This window comes from Heteronotia binoei, chromosome 10 (genome assembly GCF_032191835.1).
Source record: "Heteronotia binoei isolate CCM8104 ecotype False Entrance Well chromosome 10, APGP_CSIRO_Hbin_v1, whole genome shotgun sequence".
In the NCBI taxonomy this organism is placed as follows: domain Eukaryota; kingdom Metazoa; phylum Chordata; class Lepidosauria; order Squamata; family Gekkonidae; genus Heteronotia; species Heteronotia binoei.
The window spans coordinates 18,487,212-18,503,309 of record NC_083232.1 but is presented as its reverse complement, the minus strand read 5'-3'; the positions used below and the strand labels follow the sequence as shown (position 1 = coordinate 18,503,309).

The 16,098-nt window shown below is 49.5% G+C and overlaps 1 protein-coding gene and 1 non-coding gene across 2 annotated transcripts; both read right to left on the bottom strand.

Annotated features, from left to right (window-relative positions):
* Nucleotides 1-724: 724 nt before the first annotated feature.
* Nucleotides 725-15,546, bottom strand: HTR5A (5-hydroxytryptamine receptor 5A). The gene is made up of 3 exons (XM_060247955.1): nucleotides 15,493-15,546; nucleotides 12,447-13,822; nucleotides 725-1,453 (listed from the first exon to the last, which is right to left on the bottom strand). The coding sequence occupies exons 2-3, from the start codon at nucleotides 13,191-13,193 to the stop codon at nucleotides 1,121-1,123; spliced, it is 1,080 nt and encodes a 359-aa protein (XP_060103938.1). The 5' UTR covers nucleotides 13,194-13,822; nucleotides 15,493-15,546; the 3' UTR covers nucleotides 725-1,120.
* On the bottom strand, nucleotides 11,762-11,830 carry TRNAA-AGC (transfer RNA alanine (anticodon AGC)). Its single transcript has one exon. It is a non-coding gene; the product is annotated as a tRNA-Ala (tRNA).
* Nucleotides 15,547-16,098: the final 552 nt, after the last annotated feature.

The window sequence follows — 16,098 nt, the reverse complement described above, 5'->3', positions numbered from 1 at the left end:
AAAGCTCTTTTTCCTTTGCACCATTTCGTCTTTTTCGTTTGCCTTGATGCTGTCCCCCCCTTCTCCAAACTAATAATAGACTCACATGAAGCTGCCTTATACTGAATCAGATCTTTGGTCCATCAAGGTCAGTACTGTCTACACAGACCGGCAGGGTCTGAGGTCAGTTACATCACCTCCAACCTTGTCCTTCCTGGAGATGCCAGGGATTGAACTGGGAACTTTCTGCATGCCAAGCAGAGACTCTTCCTCAGACCCTCCCACTCAGCCTAACCTATCTCACAGAATAGAGCAGAGGAGAACGTTGTTAAGACCTTTGGGGTCCCCACTGGAGATAAAAGGGGGTATAAATGAAGTAAATAAACAAATAGATATGTATGATTTTCTCCTATAAGAGCTATGTGAGTGTTCTTGCCCTAAAGGGATTTCACAGCAAAGCAAAATCTTTTAAGGCGGGGTGGCCAAAGTGTGACTCGGGAGCCACATGTGGCTCTTTCACACATATTGTGTGGCTCTCAAAGCCCCAACCACTCCGTTGGCTAACTTGGAGAAGGCATTTCTCATTTTAAATCACTTCTCCAATCTGGTGGCTTGGAAAATGCATTTCAAGTTAAAGTTGCTTTCTTTCCATCTCTTTCTCCCTCCTCCCTCTTCCTTCCTTCCTGTTCCAAGGAACTGAGAACAAACAAGTTTTTTTTAAAAAAAAATTAAACCCAAATGGTTGTTTAAATGGCAAAGGTGTGCATGGGGAAGTCGATCCCACTCTTTATAAATGGTGTTACATTTTCCATCCAATGGGTGATTGTTGATAGGCAAAAACAGCGTTCCACATCACATTAACAGCTGCGATTGATGCGCTAGCTGAGAAAAAACCAATCAGGTTGTCCCGGAAACAGCATTCCACAGTTTGAGTACTGGGAAAATACATTATCATCACTACAGAGGTATTCCCTTTCAGAAAGATGCCTCAAGCTCCTACAATAAATGGGTAACAGCTGAGCATTTAATGTACTATCAACAGATCGACTGGAGTTTCCTACAAGCGAGTGGATGCCTTCCCGTGTCTCAGTCAGGGAGAAGGAGGGAGATTTATGTTCATAGGAAGCACCTCTCACAGGGCTCAGGGCTGCCTGGAGAAGAGGTTCCGGAAGGCATTGTTGTAGTTCTTGTTGAAGGCCGTGTAGATCAAAGGGTTGAAAAAGGAATTGGAATAGCCGAGCCAGAGGAAGATGCTCTTCCAAAGGGGTGGGATGTCACAGGAGCAAAGCGGGTTGATGAGTTCCGTGATGAAGAAGGGGATCCAGCACAGCACAAAGACCCCAATAAGTATGCCCACCATCAGGGCTGCCTTCCTCTCCTTCTGCTCCCTCCATGTATCCCCGTCTGTCTGGAAGGTCACTGTAGCATGGCGGACAGTAAATGCCATCTGGGGTTGCTGAGAGGCTCCCTTGACCTGCCATACACAAATACAGATTTCAGACATGTGCATTTCCCAAATGGGTCTGGTGCCTGCAACAATTGCGACCCTAGAGACAGTGACCATACGAGTCTGTACTGCAAATGCTTTTGGGAAGAGGTTGGGAGAAAGTCACACTCTGGTGATAGAGACAGGCCCGTAGCCAGAAACTTTTGGGTGCAGGGGCCCCGAGGTAAGCATTCTGGTGGGGGGGGGGCTGCGGGGCCAGATGAACTCTCCTGTCCCCACCAGTTTGCCCCCTGTGCCTCCTCCTCCCTCCATTCCCCACTCCATGTGGATTTCTAAGCCGGAACCGGCTCTAGTGCCGCGTTCCAACTATCTAAAGTGCCCCCCCTAACGGATGGCTGGAGTGGTGGGTAAAACCGCGCTGCGGAGCCGCTCACAGTCTGTCAGGACCGGAGTCCTGACAGACTGTGCGAAAGGCCCCGCAGCAGGGTTTTACCCACCGCTCCAGCCATCTAGGGGGGGCGGGGGCGCTTTAGATAGTCGGAACATGGTGCTAGAGCAGGTTCTGGCTTGGAAATTCACACAGGGTGGGAAACATAGGGAGGAGGAGGCGGGGTGGGGAGGTGTGGGGGGGGAGGCGATGGGAAGGGATGGGGAAGGAGGAGCAGGTGGCAGTAGCGGCCGTGGCAAGGAGGCACAGGCTGCTGTGGCGAGTGAGCAGGCAATGCGCTGGGGAGGGGTGTGCAAAGGGAAGGGGTGGGTGGTGGTGGGCCGGCAGAGAAGGCACAGACCGTGGCCGGCAATGTAATGTGGGGGGGGGGTTGCAATGGGAAGGGGTGGGTGGCTGCGGGGCAGTGGTGAAGGCACTGGATGGAGGGGCCCTACAGGGGGAAGGGGGGTTAATGGTGGGGCCGGGCTCCCCCTTCCCCCACCCTCCTTCGTGGCTATGGGCCTGGATAGAGATCTTTTCGTTGATAGATCTTTTCAGCAGGATCCAAGCCAATACCTGTGGACTGTGGCTTTTACCATTCAGATATTATCAGTTGTTTATTTCCCCCATCACCAGAGACATACCATACTGAACTACATTGCAAGAAGATTAAGCTTTTAGGGATTTTGTATATCAGTGAGGATGATATGACTAGACTGTGCTGCAATTTAGCATGTGTTTTATTATTACTTTTTTTTAAAGCTGGAGTGGTTTTACTGAGAATCATGTTTCGGGAAGGGCTGTTGCTCAGTGGTGGGCCATCTGCTTGGCATGCAGAATGGCCCAGGTTCAATCCCCGGCATCTCTAGATAAAAAGATCAGATAGCAGATGATGGGAAAGAACTTTTCTCCGAGACCACAGAGAGCCACTGCCAGGCTCAGCAGACAAATACGGACTTTGATGGAACAAGGGTCTGATTCATGATAAAGCAGCTGCCTGGACTGAGGTTCTAATTCAGCACAAGGCAGATTCATGTACTCACCTTTCCTCTTCCATTACTGTAGAAAAGTGTCAAAAGTGCATTGCAAAAGGGCGCATGAGAGCCAGCGTAGTGCAGTGGTTAAATGCATCAGGCTGGGATCTGGGGAAATCCAGGTTCAAATCCCCACTCTGCTGTGAAATGCTGCTGGGTGACCTTGGGACAGTCACTCAGCCTCGCCTTGTCTTGGAGTCATGCAGGAAGCAAAGAGGAGGCTCAGCCTGTCAACTGCCAATCTGCTTTACTATTTAAAACCAGATCTCCTGCTCCGCTATTAGGATTTTAAATGACAAACAGGTGTCCTTTAAAAACACCTATCTTTCCTCTGAAAATACTAGTAGCCGACTGTAGGGGGTGTAGTTTTGAACAACAAAACGAACTGGGGGTTGAACTCTCCTGTCTGCATAGCCCAGAGGCAAACTTTTTTTTTCAAATTTACAATTTTTATTGAACTTCCCTTTACATTGAGCCCAGAGGCAAACTGAAGCTGCATAAGCTCGCAATCCGCATTTTATGGACAGACTGAGATGTTCTTCATTTTGTGTTTTTGAGCCCTTAAGACTCACCTGCTGCTTTTTTTTTTGCTGTTGTACTAGGAGCAGATACCTCACTTAAAAACAAACTCAGAGAGGACAGATCTGTCAATGAAAAAGAAATGAAACCTCCAAGCTCAGAGGCACTGCAGCTCTGAATACCAGTTCCTAGGAACCCACAACACAAAGAAGCTACGGTAATACTTCTTTTGATTTGGAAGAAATACAGCTTGGAAGGTCCTTAGATTTATCTTTCTCTTCAGCAAAATTCTCTGTTCTTTCTCCATCATCACTTTCCACATCAGCTGCAGTCCCCACACTGCAGGCATTCTTGCTTTCTGTCTCCCTGCATCTCTGCTTATTTCCATTTACACTTTCTTGACCTTGTGCAATCCCTATCTGGAATCATCTTGCTTTCTTAGTTCCCTGTTCCCGCTCTTTTGCTATTTGCTGTGCCTGGAATTTCTCTTGCCTGTTGCTCCTTCCTCACTTGGTTCCATGAAGCTGTCTTTCAGCACTGACTCATTTTGCTCCACACTCTCTGTTCTGGCTGGCACTTGCTCTCCAGGGTCTCCAGCCCAAGGAAAATTTCCCCGTAACCTGCTGTCAAAGATCCATAGCTGGAGATGAACCAAGGGCCAAAGTAGGGGCCTTCTGCAGGTTTGGTACCCCTGCAAATCTTTTTCTGCACCACCAATCCTGTCTTCAAATGGTGCTGTGGTTTCTGCTCCTGAAGAGGGACCCCTGAATAATTAATGACTACCTCAATAATAATAATAATGGAAAATATGGTTGTGCCTTCAAAAGAGAATGTCTGATGCAACATTTAGAGTGACTGTTAAGAGGCCCCTCAGAGGAGCTTCTGCTAAACTGTTAAAACCAGACAGGCTAAGGGTGTGAATCCAAGATAACAGGGGCCCCACAGAGAAGGAGCTTCTTGCTGATAACACAGAGGGACAGAGCAGGGGGAAACTACAAGAAATTACTGGAAGGAAAGCTGGAGGTGGAGCATTTGAATTAGATAAGAGGGGGCTTGTCTGCTTGTTTTGGGGATGAATAAAAATGTTCAGAAGGCTGATGATTTTAACTTAGTCATTTTGAGCTTATGCTGACAAGTTCTGCTTTGATGTCAAAGTAAAATACCTTGCTTCAAACCAAGCAATGTGTGGGGCTTCGTTATTTACCTGCTACACTCCTCCTCCTCCGTTATTAAGCCTGCTTGATTTTTGATTTCCTGCTCCATCCCCCGGGCAGGGCTAATGTCATTCCTTTGTGCTGTACAATGCTGAGGACAGTACAGCTGCTAATTAAATGTTAAATAATAGCCACGGGATAATGTGTCTCTGGAGACGTCTGGGCTGAAGTTGGGAAATTAATGCAGGATGTCAACTCCCAAAGGGCGAGTCTCAGCTGCTTCAGCCTGGATCAACTGCCAGGCTTTGTTATGCTACCAAAACTTGTGGTTCAGGGCAAGAACTGGGAAGGCAGCGGGCCTGGGCCTTGGAGGGAGACCCATCAACAAATTTCTGGATCATGGTGTAATCCCACTTGGCATGAGAGGTTTGTTTACAAGTGGCTTATGGGATACATGCCAAAGCACTATTAAGAGCACTCACACTTCCTGTATGTACAGAGCAACAGGTAAGAACAGGCCAAATAACCCCACTAGACGTTGGGGGCCCTAGACTGGAACTCCAGACAAGCAGCCACAGGGAGGCCAAGTCTGGATCGAGACTGTAGTGCTGAGAAGAACAGGGCTTCCTCCTGTGCTGATCAGAACTGTCTCTCCCTTCCCCACTCCCTGCTGCTATGTGGAAGTGATACCCATAGTCACTGGGGTATACTGGAAGCACACAGTTAGTATGTCAGGCTAGGAACTGGAAGATCCAGGCTCAAATCTCCACTCCGCCATGGAAGCTTACTGGGTGTCTTTGACAAGGTTGCCAGGTCCTCTCTCTGGTCACTGGTGGGGGACAAGGAAGAAAAGTTGCCCGATCCTGGTTGGAAAACTCCTGGAGATTTGGGGATGGAGCCTAGGGAGGACAGGGACCTTAATGGGGTGCAATGCCACAATGCCTCCCCCCCTCAAAGCATCCATTCCTTCTAGGAGAACTGATCCCTGTAGTCTGGAGATGAGCTGTAATTCCAGGGGATCTCCAGGTCTCACCTGGATGCTGGCATCCCTAGACCTTGCGCCACCCCCATGCTCTCAGGCTCACTTCGAAGGGTGGTTATTGTACGGACAAAATCCCTCATCTGGGTGCAATCCCACAGAGTCCACCCTCCAAAGTAGCCATTTTCTCCCAAGGAACTGATTGGCTAGAGATCAACTGTAATGCCGGGAGATTGCCAGGTAACCCTATGCTGAAGAGAAAGGTAAATCTAAGGCATTCTAAGGAATTTCCAAGCTACGTTTCTTTCAATTCAAAAGAAGTATTAGCTTCTTCATGTTGTGGGTTTCCAGGGATTGGTATTCAGAGCTGCAGTGCCTCTGAGCTTGGAGGCTTCATTTTTTTTTTTCCGTTGACAGATCTGTCCTCTATGGGTTTGTTTAGTCTCTTGTTAAGTGAGGTGCCTGCTACTAGTACAACAGCAAAAAAAGAAAGCAGGTGAGCCTTAAGGGCTCAAACAGACGAAATGAAGAATACCCATCGCAGTTTGTCTATAAAATGTAGATTGCAAGCTTATGCAGCCTCAGTTTGTCTCTGGGCTGTGCAGAAAGGAGAGAGTTCAACCCTCAGCTGGTTGGCAACCCTACCTGAGCCCCAGTGGGGGAGAAAAGCAGGGTAGAAATATCCAAATAAATAATTAAAGATTCCCTACTCAGGCATACTGACTTAATAAAGGAAGCCACAGCTTTCAGTTTGCAAGACCCGAGCAAGACTGATAATGATACATTTTGGAGGTCATTAATTCACAGGGTCACCATAAGTCAGACGTGACTCAACGGCACATTACAAGAACACAAGTGCTTATAGCCTCCCTGGGAGGCCCTTTTCCATTAAAGAAACAATGGGGGTGGAGAGTTATTCCCTCTTCCCAGCATTATGGCACCAATTCATATCCCCCTCTCCCCAAACGGATTTCTTTTTAGAGCCAAATGCCATGTCTGGGTTCCATTCAAAGAACTCTAATATCAGTTTGGTCCAAAGTAGGAGTCCAGTATTCTATTGCTTCAGACCAGGGGTGGCCAAACTTGCTTAACATAAGAGCCACATAAAATAAATGTCTGACGTTTGAGAGCCGCAAGACATGAATATCAGGTATTTGAGAGCCGCAAAATGGGAGGAAGGAAGGCAAGCAAATAGATGGAGGAGAGAGGAAGAGGTAGGAATAAAGCAACTTTAATTGTAAATGTATTCTTTAACTTTAAATGCATTCTTAAGCTGCCAGATGGCCCAGCTTGAAGAAGTGATTTAAAGAGAGAAATACCTTCTCCAAGCTGGCCAATGGGATGGTGGGGGCTTTGAGAGCCACACAGTATGTGTGAAAGAGCCACGTGTGGTTCCCAAGTCGCAGTTTGGCCTCCCCTGCTTCAGACCAACACGGCTGCCCACCTGGATCTATCAGTTTGGTCCAGTGCATTAAAATAAAAAGATGGATTTCCAGAGCACACAGTTGACAGCTCTTTGGCCAGAATGCCAGTAACATTTGGAGCACAGAGCCAATGAGGGCGAAAACAGACACTACACAGGATTTTTCATAAGCTGTCTCTTAAAGCAGTCTTGGAAGTCGTGGTCCGGACAGTGAAGTGCAACTTAAAACTTTCCCTTCCACCATTGTTCACTCAGAATTGCCCTCCTCAAAGCTGCTTTTCTCACCATGGAGAAAAACCATAAGAAAACCCAGCATATATTCCCCTATTAATACAAAAGCATTTTAGGAGAGGGGAGCCATATGGAGTGAGAAAATTACAGAGGAGAGAGTAAGGCAGCCCTTTCCTTGCCTCTCCTTCATTCCCAGTTGTAGCCTCCAGTTTGGTGCAGTGGTTAAGTGTGCGGACTCTTATCTGGGAGACCCGGGTTTGATTCCCCACTCCTCCACTTGCACCTGCTGGCATGGCCTTGGGTCAGCCATAGCTTTGGCAGAGGTTGTCCTTGAAAGGGCAGCTTCTGTGAGAGCCCTCTTAGCCCCACCCACCTCACAGGGTGTCTGTTGTGGGGGGAGAAGACATAGGAGATTGTAAGCCACTCTGAGTCGAATCTCTGATTCAGGGAGAAGGGCGGGGTATAAATCTGCAATTCCTCTGCAATTCTCCGGGCCTGCTTTTCAGTTAAAATAAAAACCCTCCCCTCCCCCCAATCTTTGGAAGACTGTTCACATACCTTGTAGGGTTTGCTAACCTCCAGATGGTGGCTGAAGATCTCCTGGGATTAAAACTGCTCTCCAGGTAACACATGGAGAAACTAGCTGCTTGAGAAGGTAAACTGTATGGCATGACACCCCACTGAAGTCCCTCCCCTCCCCAAACCCTGCCTTCATCAGGCTCCACTCTCCAAATCCCCAGGTATTTCCCAACCCAGAGCGGGCAACCCTACTCCTATGTAATTCTGCAATGGCTGGAGGACTAGCACACCTTTATTGTGGCCAACAGAGCCATGCAAAAACTGGTTTAAATTATTCCCTGCGGCAATTGATCTTAATCTCTCCAGCAAGAATAATCTTTGTGCTGCATTTAGGATTGTCTGGAAATACAACTGATCTCCAGACAAAACAGATCAGTTCTCCAAGAGAAAATGGCTGTTTTAGAGGATGCACTGTAGGGCATTATATCCCACTGAGGTGCTTCACACACATAAACAGGAAGCTGCCTTATACTGAATCAGAACACTGGTCCATCAAGATCAATGTCATCTACTTAGAATGGCAGAGGCTCTCCAAGGTCTCAGGTCAAGGTCTTTCCCATCACCTACTGCCTGGACCTTTCAACTGAAGATGCCCGGGATTGAACCTGGGACGCTCTGCATATAAAGCAGCTGCTCTGCCACTGAGCCATAGAATGCCCTTCTTTGAACCCCACAGTCCAGTTCACTTTGAACACAGTAGGCAACAACAGGCAAACCAGTTTTAGCCTTTGCTCTCATTTGTTAGGGATCCCGACATCAGCCTACCTTACAGTGTAGCTGTGAACACTGCTAGACAGACAATGCTAAAAATGTTTTGGAGGCTTGAAATCTGCTTTAAAGAATGTGTATTTTCTATGCGGCAAGCACTGCACATGAACAAAGCACAATTTCATAAACAATCTCTGCATGGCATATATACTGCATATGCACTGATAGACATTTCTTTAGAAATTTAAGGCCAGTGTGGTTTGGAAATTTCAGTTTCTAGGTTCTCCTTGGGAGGGAAGGCAACATGGTACCGCTCAGTCTTGTCAGATCTCAGAAGCTAAGCAGGTTCAGCCCTTCTTAGTACTTGGATGGGAGGCCTTCAAGGCAAAATGCAGAGGAAGGCCATGGCCAAACATTTTTGCTTCTCACTTGCCTTGAAAACTCCTTGCTGGGGTCACCATAAATAAGCTGTGACTTGATGACACTTTACATGCACACACACAGGTCCTCCCCAAATCAAACCCACCCCCCAAAGATTTTTGGTTGGAGTGTATATTGGCCGATGGATTCAGATTCTGTTTTTTAAAAAGCCCTGTTATGTGGAGCCTGAGAACCGCCAGTGGTATTTGGGGGTTTTTTTAATCAGCAGCGTATAGACAGAAATAATGGGGCTTCAGTGGGGTGGCTTTAATTCAGGATACAGATGTTGATGGAGACTAAAAGCTAAGAAATAAAGCTAGGCAGAGAAAGACTCTCTGGTGTTGGACAAGGATCTGGGAGACCCAGGTTCAAATTCCCATGCTGCCATGGGAGCTGGCTGGGTGACCTTGGGCCAGTCACACCCTCTCAGCCTGACCTACCTCACAGGGTTGGTGTGCAGATAAAATGGAGGAGAGGAGGAGGATGCATACTGCTTGGGGTTCTTATTGGGGAGAAAAATGGGGAATGGATGACGTAAATAAATAAATGAAAAGAGACAAGCCCTGACCACCTTGGTAATTTTTTTCTTCCCATCAAGTCACAGTTGACTTATAGCAGGGGTGGCCGAACTTGCTTAACATAAGAGCCACATAGAATAAATGTCAGATGTTTGAGAGCTACAGAACATGAACATCAGATGTTTGAGAGCCACAAGGAAGGAAGGAAGGCAAATAGATGGGGGAGGGAGGTAGAGGTAGAAAGAAAGCAACGTTTAACTTTAAATGCCTTCTCCAAGCTGCCAACTGACTTGGCTTGGAGAAGTGATGTAAAGAGAGAAATGCCTTCTCCAATGGGATGTTGGGGGCTTTGAGAGCCACACAATGTGTGCGAAAGAGCCACATGTAGCTCCCGAGCCGTAGCCTGGCCACCACTGGCTTTTAGCGACCCTGTAGGGTTTTCAGGGCAAGAGATGGACAGAGGTGGTTTGCTATTACCTGCCTCTGAATGGCAGCCCTGGACTTCCTTGGTGGTCTCCCATCCAGATCATAGCCATGGCTAACCCTGTTTAGCTTCTGAGAGCTGATGAGATGAGGCTAGCCTGGGCCATCCATGCTGGTAAATAAACTCTGCTGTTCTCATTTCCTGAGTCTGTATGCATCACCACACACCACTGCTTCGGTTCCTCAGGCTGCTCTCCCTGCATGTCTTCACCAAAATGGCGCAAGATTCTCTCTGACGGGATGCTGCCTGAAGCAGAGAATCTAAAGGGTGCCCCCATGATGGCTAATTGATAAGACGTGCCTTTTACGAGAATGGCCCATTTGGGGGAAAGTGGTGATGAACAGCTGTTTACACAGTCACCCAGTGCCAGAAAGGAAGGGCACCCACTGAAATCAATACAGGCCAGGTTAAAAGCAAACACAATGAATGGAAGTGCCTCATTCTGCAATCAGGTCATAATGTTTGAGAACAGGGGGGCTCCGTCAGTTCAGGGCCTCAGTGACTGGCTCTTCTGTGCTTTCCTAGTCCTACTGCTATTCTGGGCATCATTCACCCATCATGCAGGGTGAGGACATCCCTCTTCAGGCAGCAGATTTGGGAGTAGCATTGGAAACACAGAGCTGGAAGGGACTCCAAGGGCCATCTAGTCCAACCTCTGCGAAATGCAGGACATTTGCAGCTAACCCCCATTTCCCTGGTGACTCCTGCTCTATGACCAAAGGAAGGCAAAAAACTTTCCTGGGCCAATCTGGTTGGGAGGAAAATTCCTTCCTGATCTCAAACTGGCGATTGGCATGACCATGGGCATATAAGAAAAGACCAGAAGAGCCAATCAATCATTGGCTCATCCCTTCCTGCCCTTCTTCTCACAAATTGCCTAAATTCGTAGGATCAGCCTTGCTGTCAGATGGCCATCTAGCCTCTGCTTAAAAACGTCCAAGGGCAGGCAATGGTCCCTTTGCACATTGATCCGCCAGCTCCCTTAGTCACAGCTTTCGCAGAGTCCAAACTAGGACTGCCTTCTTTGTGGTGGACAGAGTCTCTGTGCCTTTCACCACTACATGACTGACAGAAACTGCCAAGGGAATTGTTTCTCATCAGCATGTGTTGATCTCTGGAAAGATTTCTGCCAGTCCTTCAGCTGATAATGAGCAATATGCCTCTGCTCCTTAAAAAATGACAGGTCTCATCTTAATCTCTTTAGGCTCTCCTTCTTTGGAAGGGAACTTCATACCCATGATTTCCTCTTTTTTTAAACCGTGGGTTAAGATTCCAGCCCACAAAAATGGACTTGTATATGGCTACCATGTCTGAAATAAACAGAATCAAGAACTGCTCAGCATGCTCATGTTATTTTCCCCCTGACATATGATTTCAATCTTTTCCAACCACTTAAACTTTGGCCCTGATCCTGCGAATGTTTAACCATTCATATGGAAAAGCCCTTGAGATTTCCCAGTGTCTCCCTCAGCGCTTTCAGGATTGCAGCGTATTTCTGCATGCAAACACAAACAGCTTGTATAATACCAGTTATCTGATGTGAAAAATATTACATCTTGGCTGCCATCTGTTTAAGAGATGATCTAGTCTAAGAAAGGAACTTTCCCCATTTATTTCTATAGGAATATTAACCGCAGGTATAAAATCTCTCTCACTGAAATCAATACTAAGCATTTCTAGGGGGCTTTTAAGCAGTCCAAAGATTTAGGGAACATTATTTCAAGAGTACTTGAACACTGTCTTACACTGAATCAGACCACTGGTCCATCAGAGTCAGTATTTTCTATTCAGACTGGCAGCGCTCTCCAGGGTCTCATACAAGAGGTCTTTCACATCACCTGCTATCTGATCCCTTTCACTGCAGATGCCAGGGACTGAACCTGGGACCTTCTGCATGCTAAGCAGATGCTCTACCACTGAGCCACGGCCCTGACACACACAAAGCTGCCTTATACTCAATCAGACCATTGATCCATCAAGGTCAGTACTGTCTGCTCAGACGGAGAGCAGTTTTTCAGGGTCTCAGGCTAAGGCCTTGCAAATCACCCACTGCCAGGTCCTTTCAAATGGAGATGCTGGGGATTGAAGCTGGGACCTTCTGCATGCCAAGCAGATGTTCCACCAGTGTGCCTTGGAGCCGCCCTTTCTAAATCACGTCAGCATGATCATCCCACGTTACAGGCGAAGAAGCAGCTGAAAAACTAGTGACTTGCTTAAGGTAAAAAAGAAGAAGAGTTGGGTTTTATACCTCACTTTGCACTACTGGAAGGAATCTCAGAGCGGCTTACAATCGCCTTCCCTTCCTCTCCCCACAACAGACACTCTGTGAGGTAGGTGGGACTGAGAGAGCTGTGACTGTTCCAAGGTCACCAGCAGGCTTCATGTGAAGGAGTAGGGAATCAAACCCGGTTTCCCAGATTAAAGTCTGCCGCTCCTAACCACTGCGCCAAAACTTGCTCTCAGAGAAGCCCTCCTAGCCATTATGAGATGGCTGGTAGTATCCTGGGGGTTGCATCACAGCCCTGCCCCAAAGCAATGACTAACCTCTAGGGCTTCAGGTGTGATGGGAGTGATGGAGTTGCTCTTCCGGGATCCAATGCGGAACTTGGCAGCCTTGTAGATTTTCCAGTACACAAACAGAACAACGCAGAGGGGCAAGTAGAAAGCCCCAAAGGTAGAGAAGATGGTGTAGGACGGCTCTTGGCTGACCTGGCACTCTTCGTTGGGCTCTGAGTAAGTCTCTCCCCAGCCAAACAGCAATGGTGCCAAAGAAATGAAGGCTGAGAGCACCCAGGTGAGAGCGATCATGATGTTGGAGATGCGCCGGCGGGTGCGCAAGGTGTACTCCAGGTGCCGGGTGATGGACCAGTAACGGTCCAGCGCGATGGCAGTGACGTTCCAGATGCTGGCCGTGCAGCACAGCACATCGCAGGAGATCCACACCTGGCACAGAAGTCGGCCCAGACGCCAGCGACGCCCAGACAACTCGTGCACCAGGCTGAGTGGCATCACCAGGGCGGCCACCATCACGTCCGAGATGGCCATGGAGGCCACCAGGTTGTGGGGCACCCTGTGGAAGGTGCGCACCCGCAAAATAGTCGCCAGCACCAGCACGTTCCAAAGGAAAGTGGCCACCACCAACAGAGCCAACAAAGTCAAGACGAGCACACTGAACACCGACAAGGATCCGCCGGCGCCAGGGAGATCGGAGAGGGAGCCGGTGCCACTCCAGTTGGACTCTGCCGATGTTGTGACCAAGAAACAGGTGAAGTTCGGGGACCAATCCATCATGCAGGTGACATGGGGAGGGCAGAGGAGAGTTTCAGAAGGTGCGACTGGGTGGGGATGCTTCTGGTTTTGGCAGCTGCCCCATGAAAATGCCGTCGTGATGGAGAAGATCACAGACCTGTCTTGTCTCAGGCACCGCAGCTCTGGCGCACTCTCGGTTTCTGAAGCATCGATCCAGCAAATTCAGGCACAGGAGACACGAGAAAGGCATTCATGATGAGAGTGCCACACTGGAATTTGAACGTCCCACATCTGCACATTGGACAAAAGAGCCACATGAGTCAGAATCTGCACTCCACATGAAAGCGCCCCTCCTCTGTTTTTCTACAGCACTTTGACAATGTGAGGAAGTGAGGCTACAAAGACTTTGAAGGCGCAGCCACTCATTGTTGGATATTTGCACTAGCGTTACACTAGAATAGTCCTTGAAAGTGGATTGTCCGCATAGGCTGCAGAAGTACAGACGTCACCCAAGAGCGTGGTCATAAACATAGCTTAAGCGAAAGTAGTGGACCGGCGTTTGCAGTGGTTTAAACCAAAGACAAATCTCTTGCCATCTTGATCTTTCACCTGCTCTTTTGGTCAAGCCCATTTAGCATCCATCCCTCATCCATCTTCCAGCTTGTCCACTTCTGTAGAGAAACAGACGCAAAGTCATATTATTCGGTAGAATCCCTAGGCATGTGTGAAGTGCCAACTAGAAACTGGATACTGCCCCTTTCTCACACTCACACACACTCTCTCTCACACACCATTTTCTTTGCCATCTGAGAACAAAGTTCCTATGGATCCCCAAATTCCATTTGCAAATTTCTATGACATGATGCCATACAATAAACCTTTGGTACCTGGCATTGGATTATCCCTGCTTTCTTTCACCACTGGGCATTTGTAATGCAAATGAGCCTTCTGCCCAAGGCAGCATCTACATTGTTGCCTTGCAAATGGACTGCCCCCCCCCAAGTGGACATACTTGTGAAGTCTTTTTCCAAAGTCTATTCGATTCTCTTTCTAGGTTTCTGCCAGCCAGCCTACCAAAGGGAGGATCACAACTTTGGAAAAGTGAGACTAGAGGGAGGCATCTGGAACTCAGAAAAGGCCACGCTAGTGCCCATTTTCAGTGACTGAGGCTGATCTGGGGTCACGTATGGAAGGGATGCCAGCCTCCAGGTGGGACCTGGGGACCCCCCAAAATTACAGCTCATCTCCCCATCACAGAGCTCAATCCCCCTGCGGAAAATGGATGCTTTGGAAGGTGGACTCTATGGCATTGTACCCCACTGAGGTCACTGTCCTACCCAGGCTCCATCCCCCAAGTCTCCAGGAGTTTCCCAACCTGGAGCTGGCAACCCTACCCCTCATCCCCCCCCCCCATTAAACAGGGGGGACCTCAGAACCCTAAGGGAGGAAGGGGCAGGTAAGGTAAGGAGGCCTCCGGCGTGGGCAGGGTGGGGCTCGCGGAGGTAAACAAGAGGCCAGACCCCCCACCTCCAAAGAATTTTGCAGAAAAGCAAACTCCGCCCCATGATCGGCGAAAGTGGGGAGGGGGCGCACAACCCCGGGCAGAAGCCTTTCTGCGAAAGCCCATCTCGAGGTAAGACCACCCCCGCCCCCCGCCCTCCGATGCGGTTAACCCCTTCGTCGCCGTCCTCTCAGCCCAGCAAGGCGGGGGCCTCTTCAAGGCTAGGAAGAGGGGAGCGTCCGACCCAGAGCAATACCTGCACGAGGGAAGCCCCCCCAGCGGCGGCAGAGGGCGGCTGGAAGCAGAGAAAGGGAAGACCCCGACGTCGGCACACGTGTCCCATCAGCTGACGGGCCACCCCGGGCGAGTTAGCGGGCCGGCGGGCGCCCGGTTGGGTCTCCGCTTGGCGGCCGATCCAGCCCCCTCCTCCTCCTCCCCGGACGCCTCTCTCCCGGCCGGCTGGTCTTCCAGAAATGCTCCAGCTTCTGGGGGGACCGCGAAAGGGAGAGTCCGGCGCGCCCGCCGCTCGGAAACAGACCGCCCCCTTCCTTCCTTCCTTCCGCCCTCCCAGCCGTGCCCAGTTTGAAGCCGCTTCCCCGGACGCGTGGCCGCATGCCGCTGCATTCCCTACCGGCCTCTGCCTTCCACACGTGCGCGGATCCAGGCCCCCCGCCACGTTGCGGAGAGAAGCCCAGTCCCGCGTTAGGAAAAGCAAGTTTTCAGCCGGTGTGAGTGGGGGTGGGGGTGGACTAACCGGTGGCGGCGTGCCTCCTTTGAAGAATCCGGGGGAATTCGCCTTTAGAACTGGCCCTTCTGCTCCGAGATACGCCTTCTACGTACCTGCCTCCGGCAGTGCTGTTCACACACGCAGCTGCGGCTCTGGCTGCGCCGCGCACGTGTGAATCCGCTCCGATGGCGGACAAGAGGCTGCTTGGAAAGCGAGGGCGACGCCCCGGCTGACGGGGGAGTGGGGGGGGGGGGCGGCGGCGGCAATGCAGTCTGTTGACAGACACTTCAGACCAAAGCGCGGAGGAAGTCCTGTGTGTACAAACACCTGACAGAGGTGCGATCTTCCTAAGACTGCAATGCTGTTATCTGTCCCGGGGGGTAAGTAGCGTTAGATCTTCAGGCACCAGGCGCGAAGAAGAGCAAGGAAATTGCTTTTCCTTTTATGTGCATCCTTTATTATGGCATTCGGCACCCAGGTGTGTGCTGGGCTCTGAAGTGTTGGGGGAATGCAGAAGGCTTGCTTTCAAGAGTAGTTCACTGTGTGGCAATCTTTTATTATGTGCCCCCCCCTCTCTTCCTCTCCTCTGACATTATTTTGCTAAGCTTTCTGTAGTGGCAAAATGAAATCCCAAACCCATCCAGATGCTGGGCCTGAGACTGGACTGGAGATTGTCCAGAATTCCGTGTACAACACTTTGAGTTTTCTGGAAGAAATAC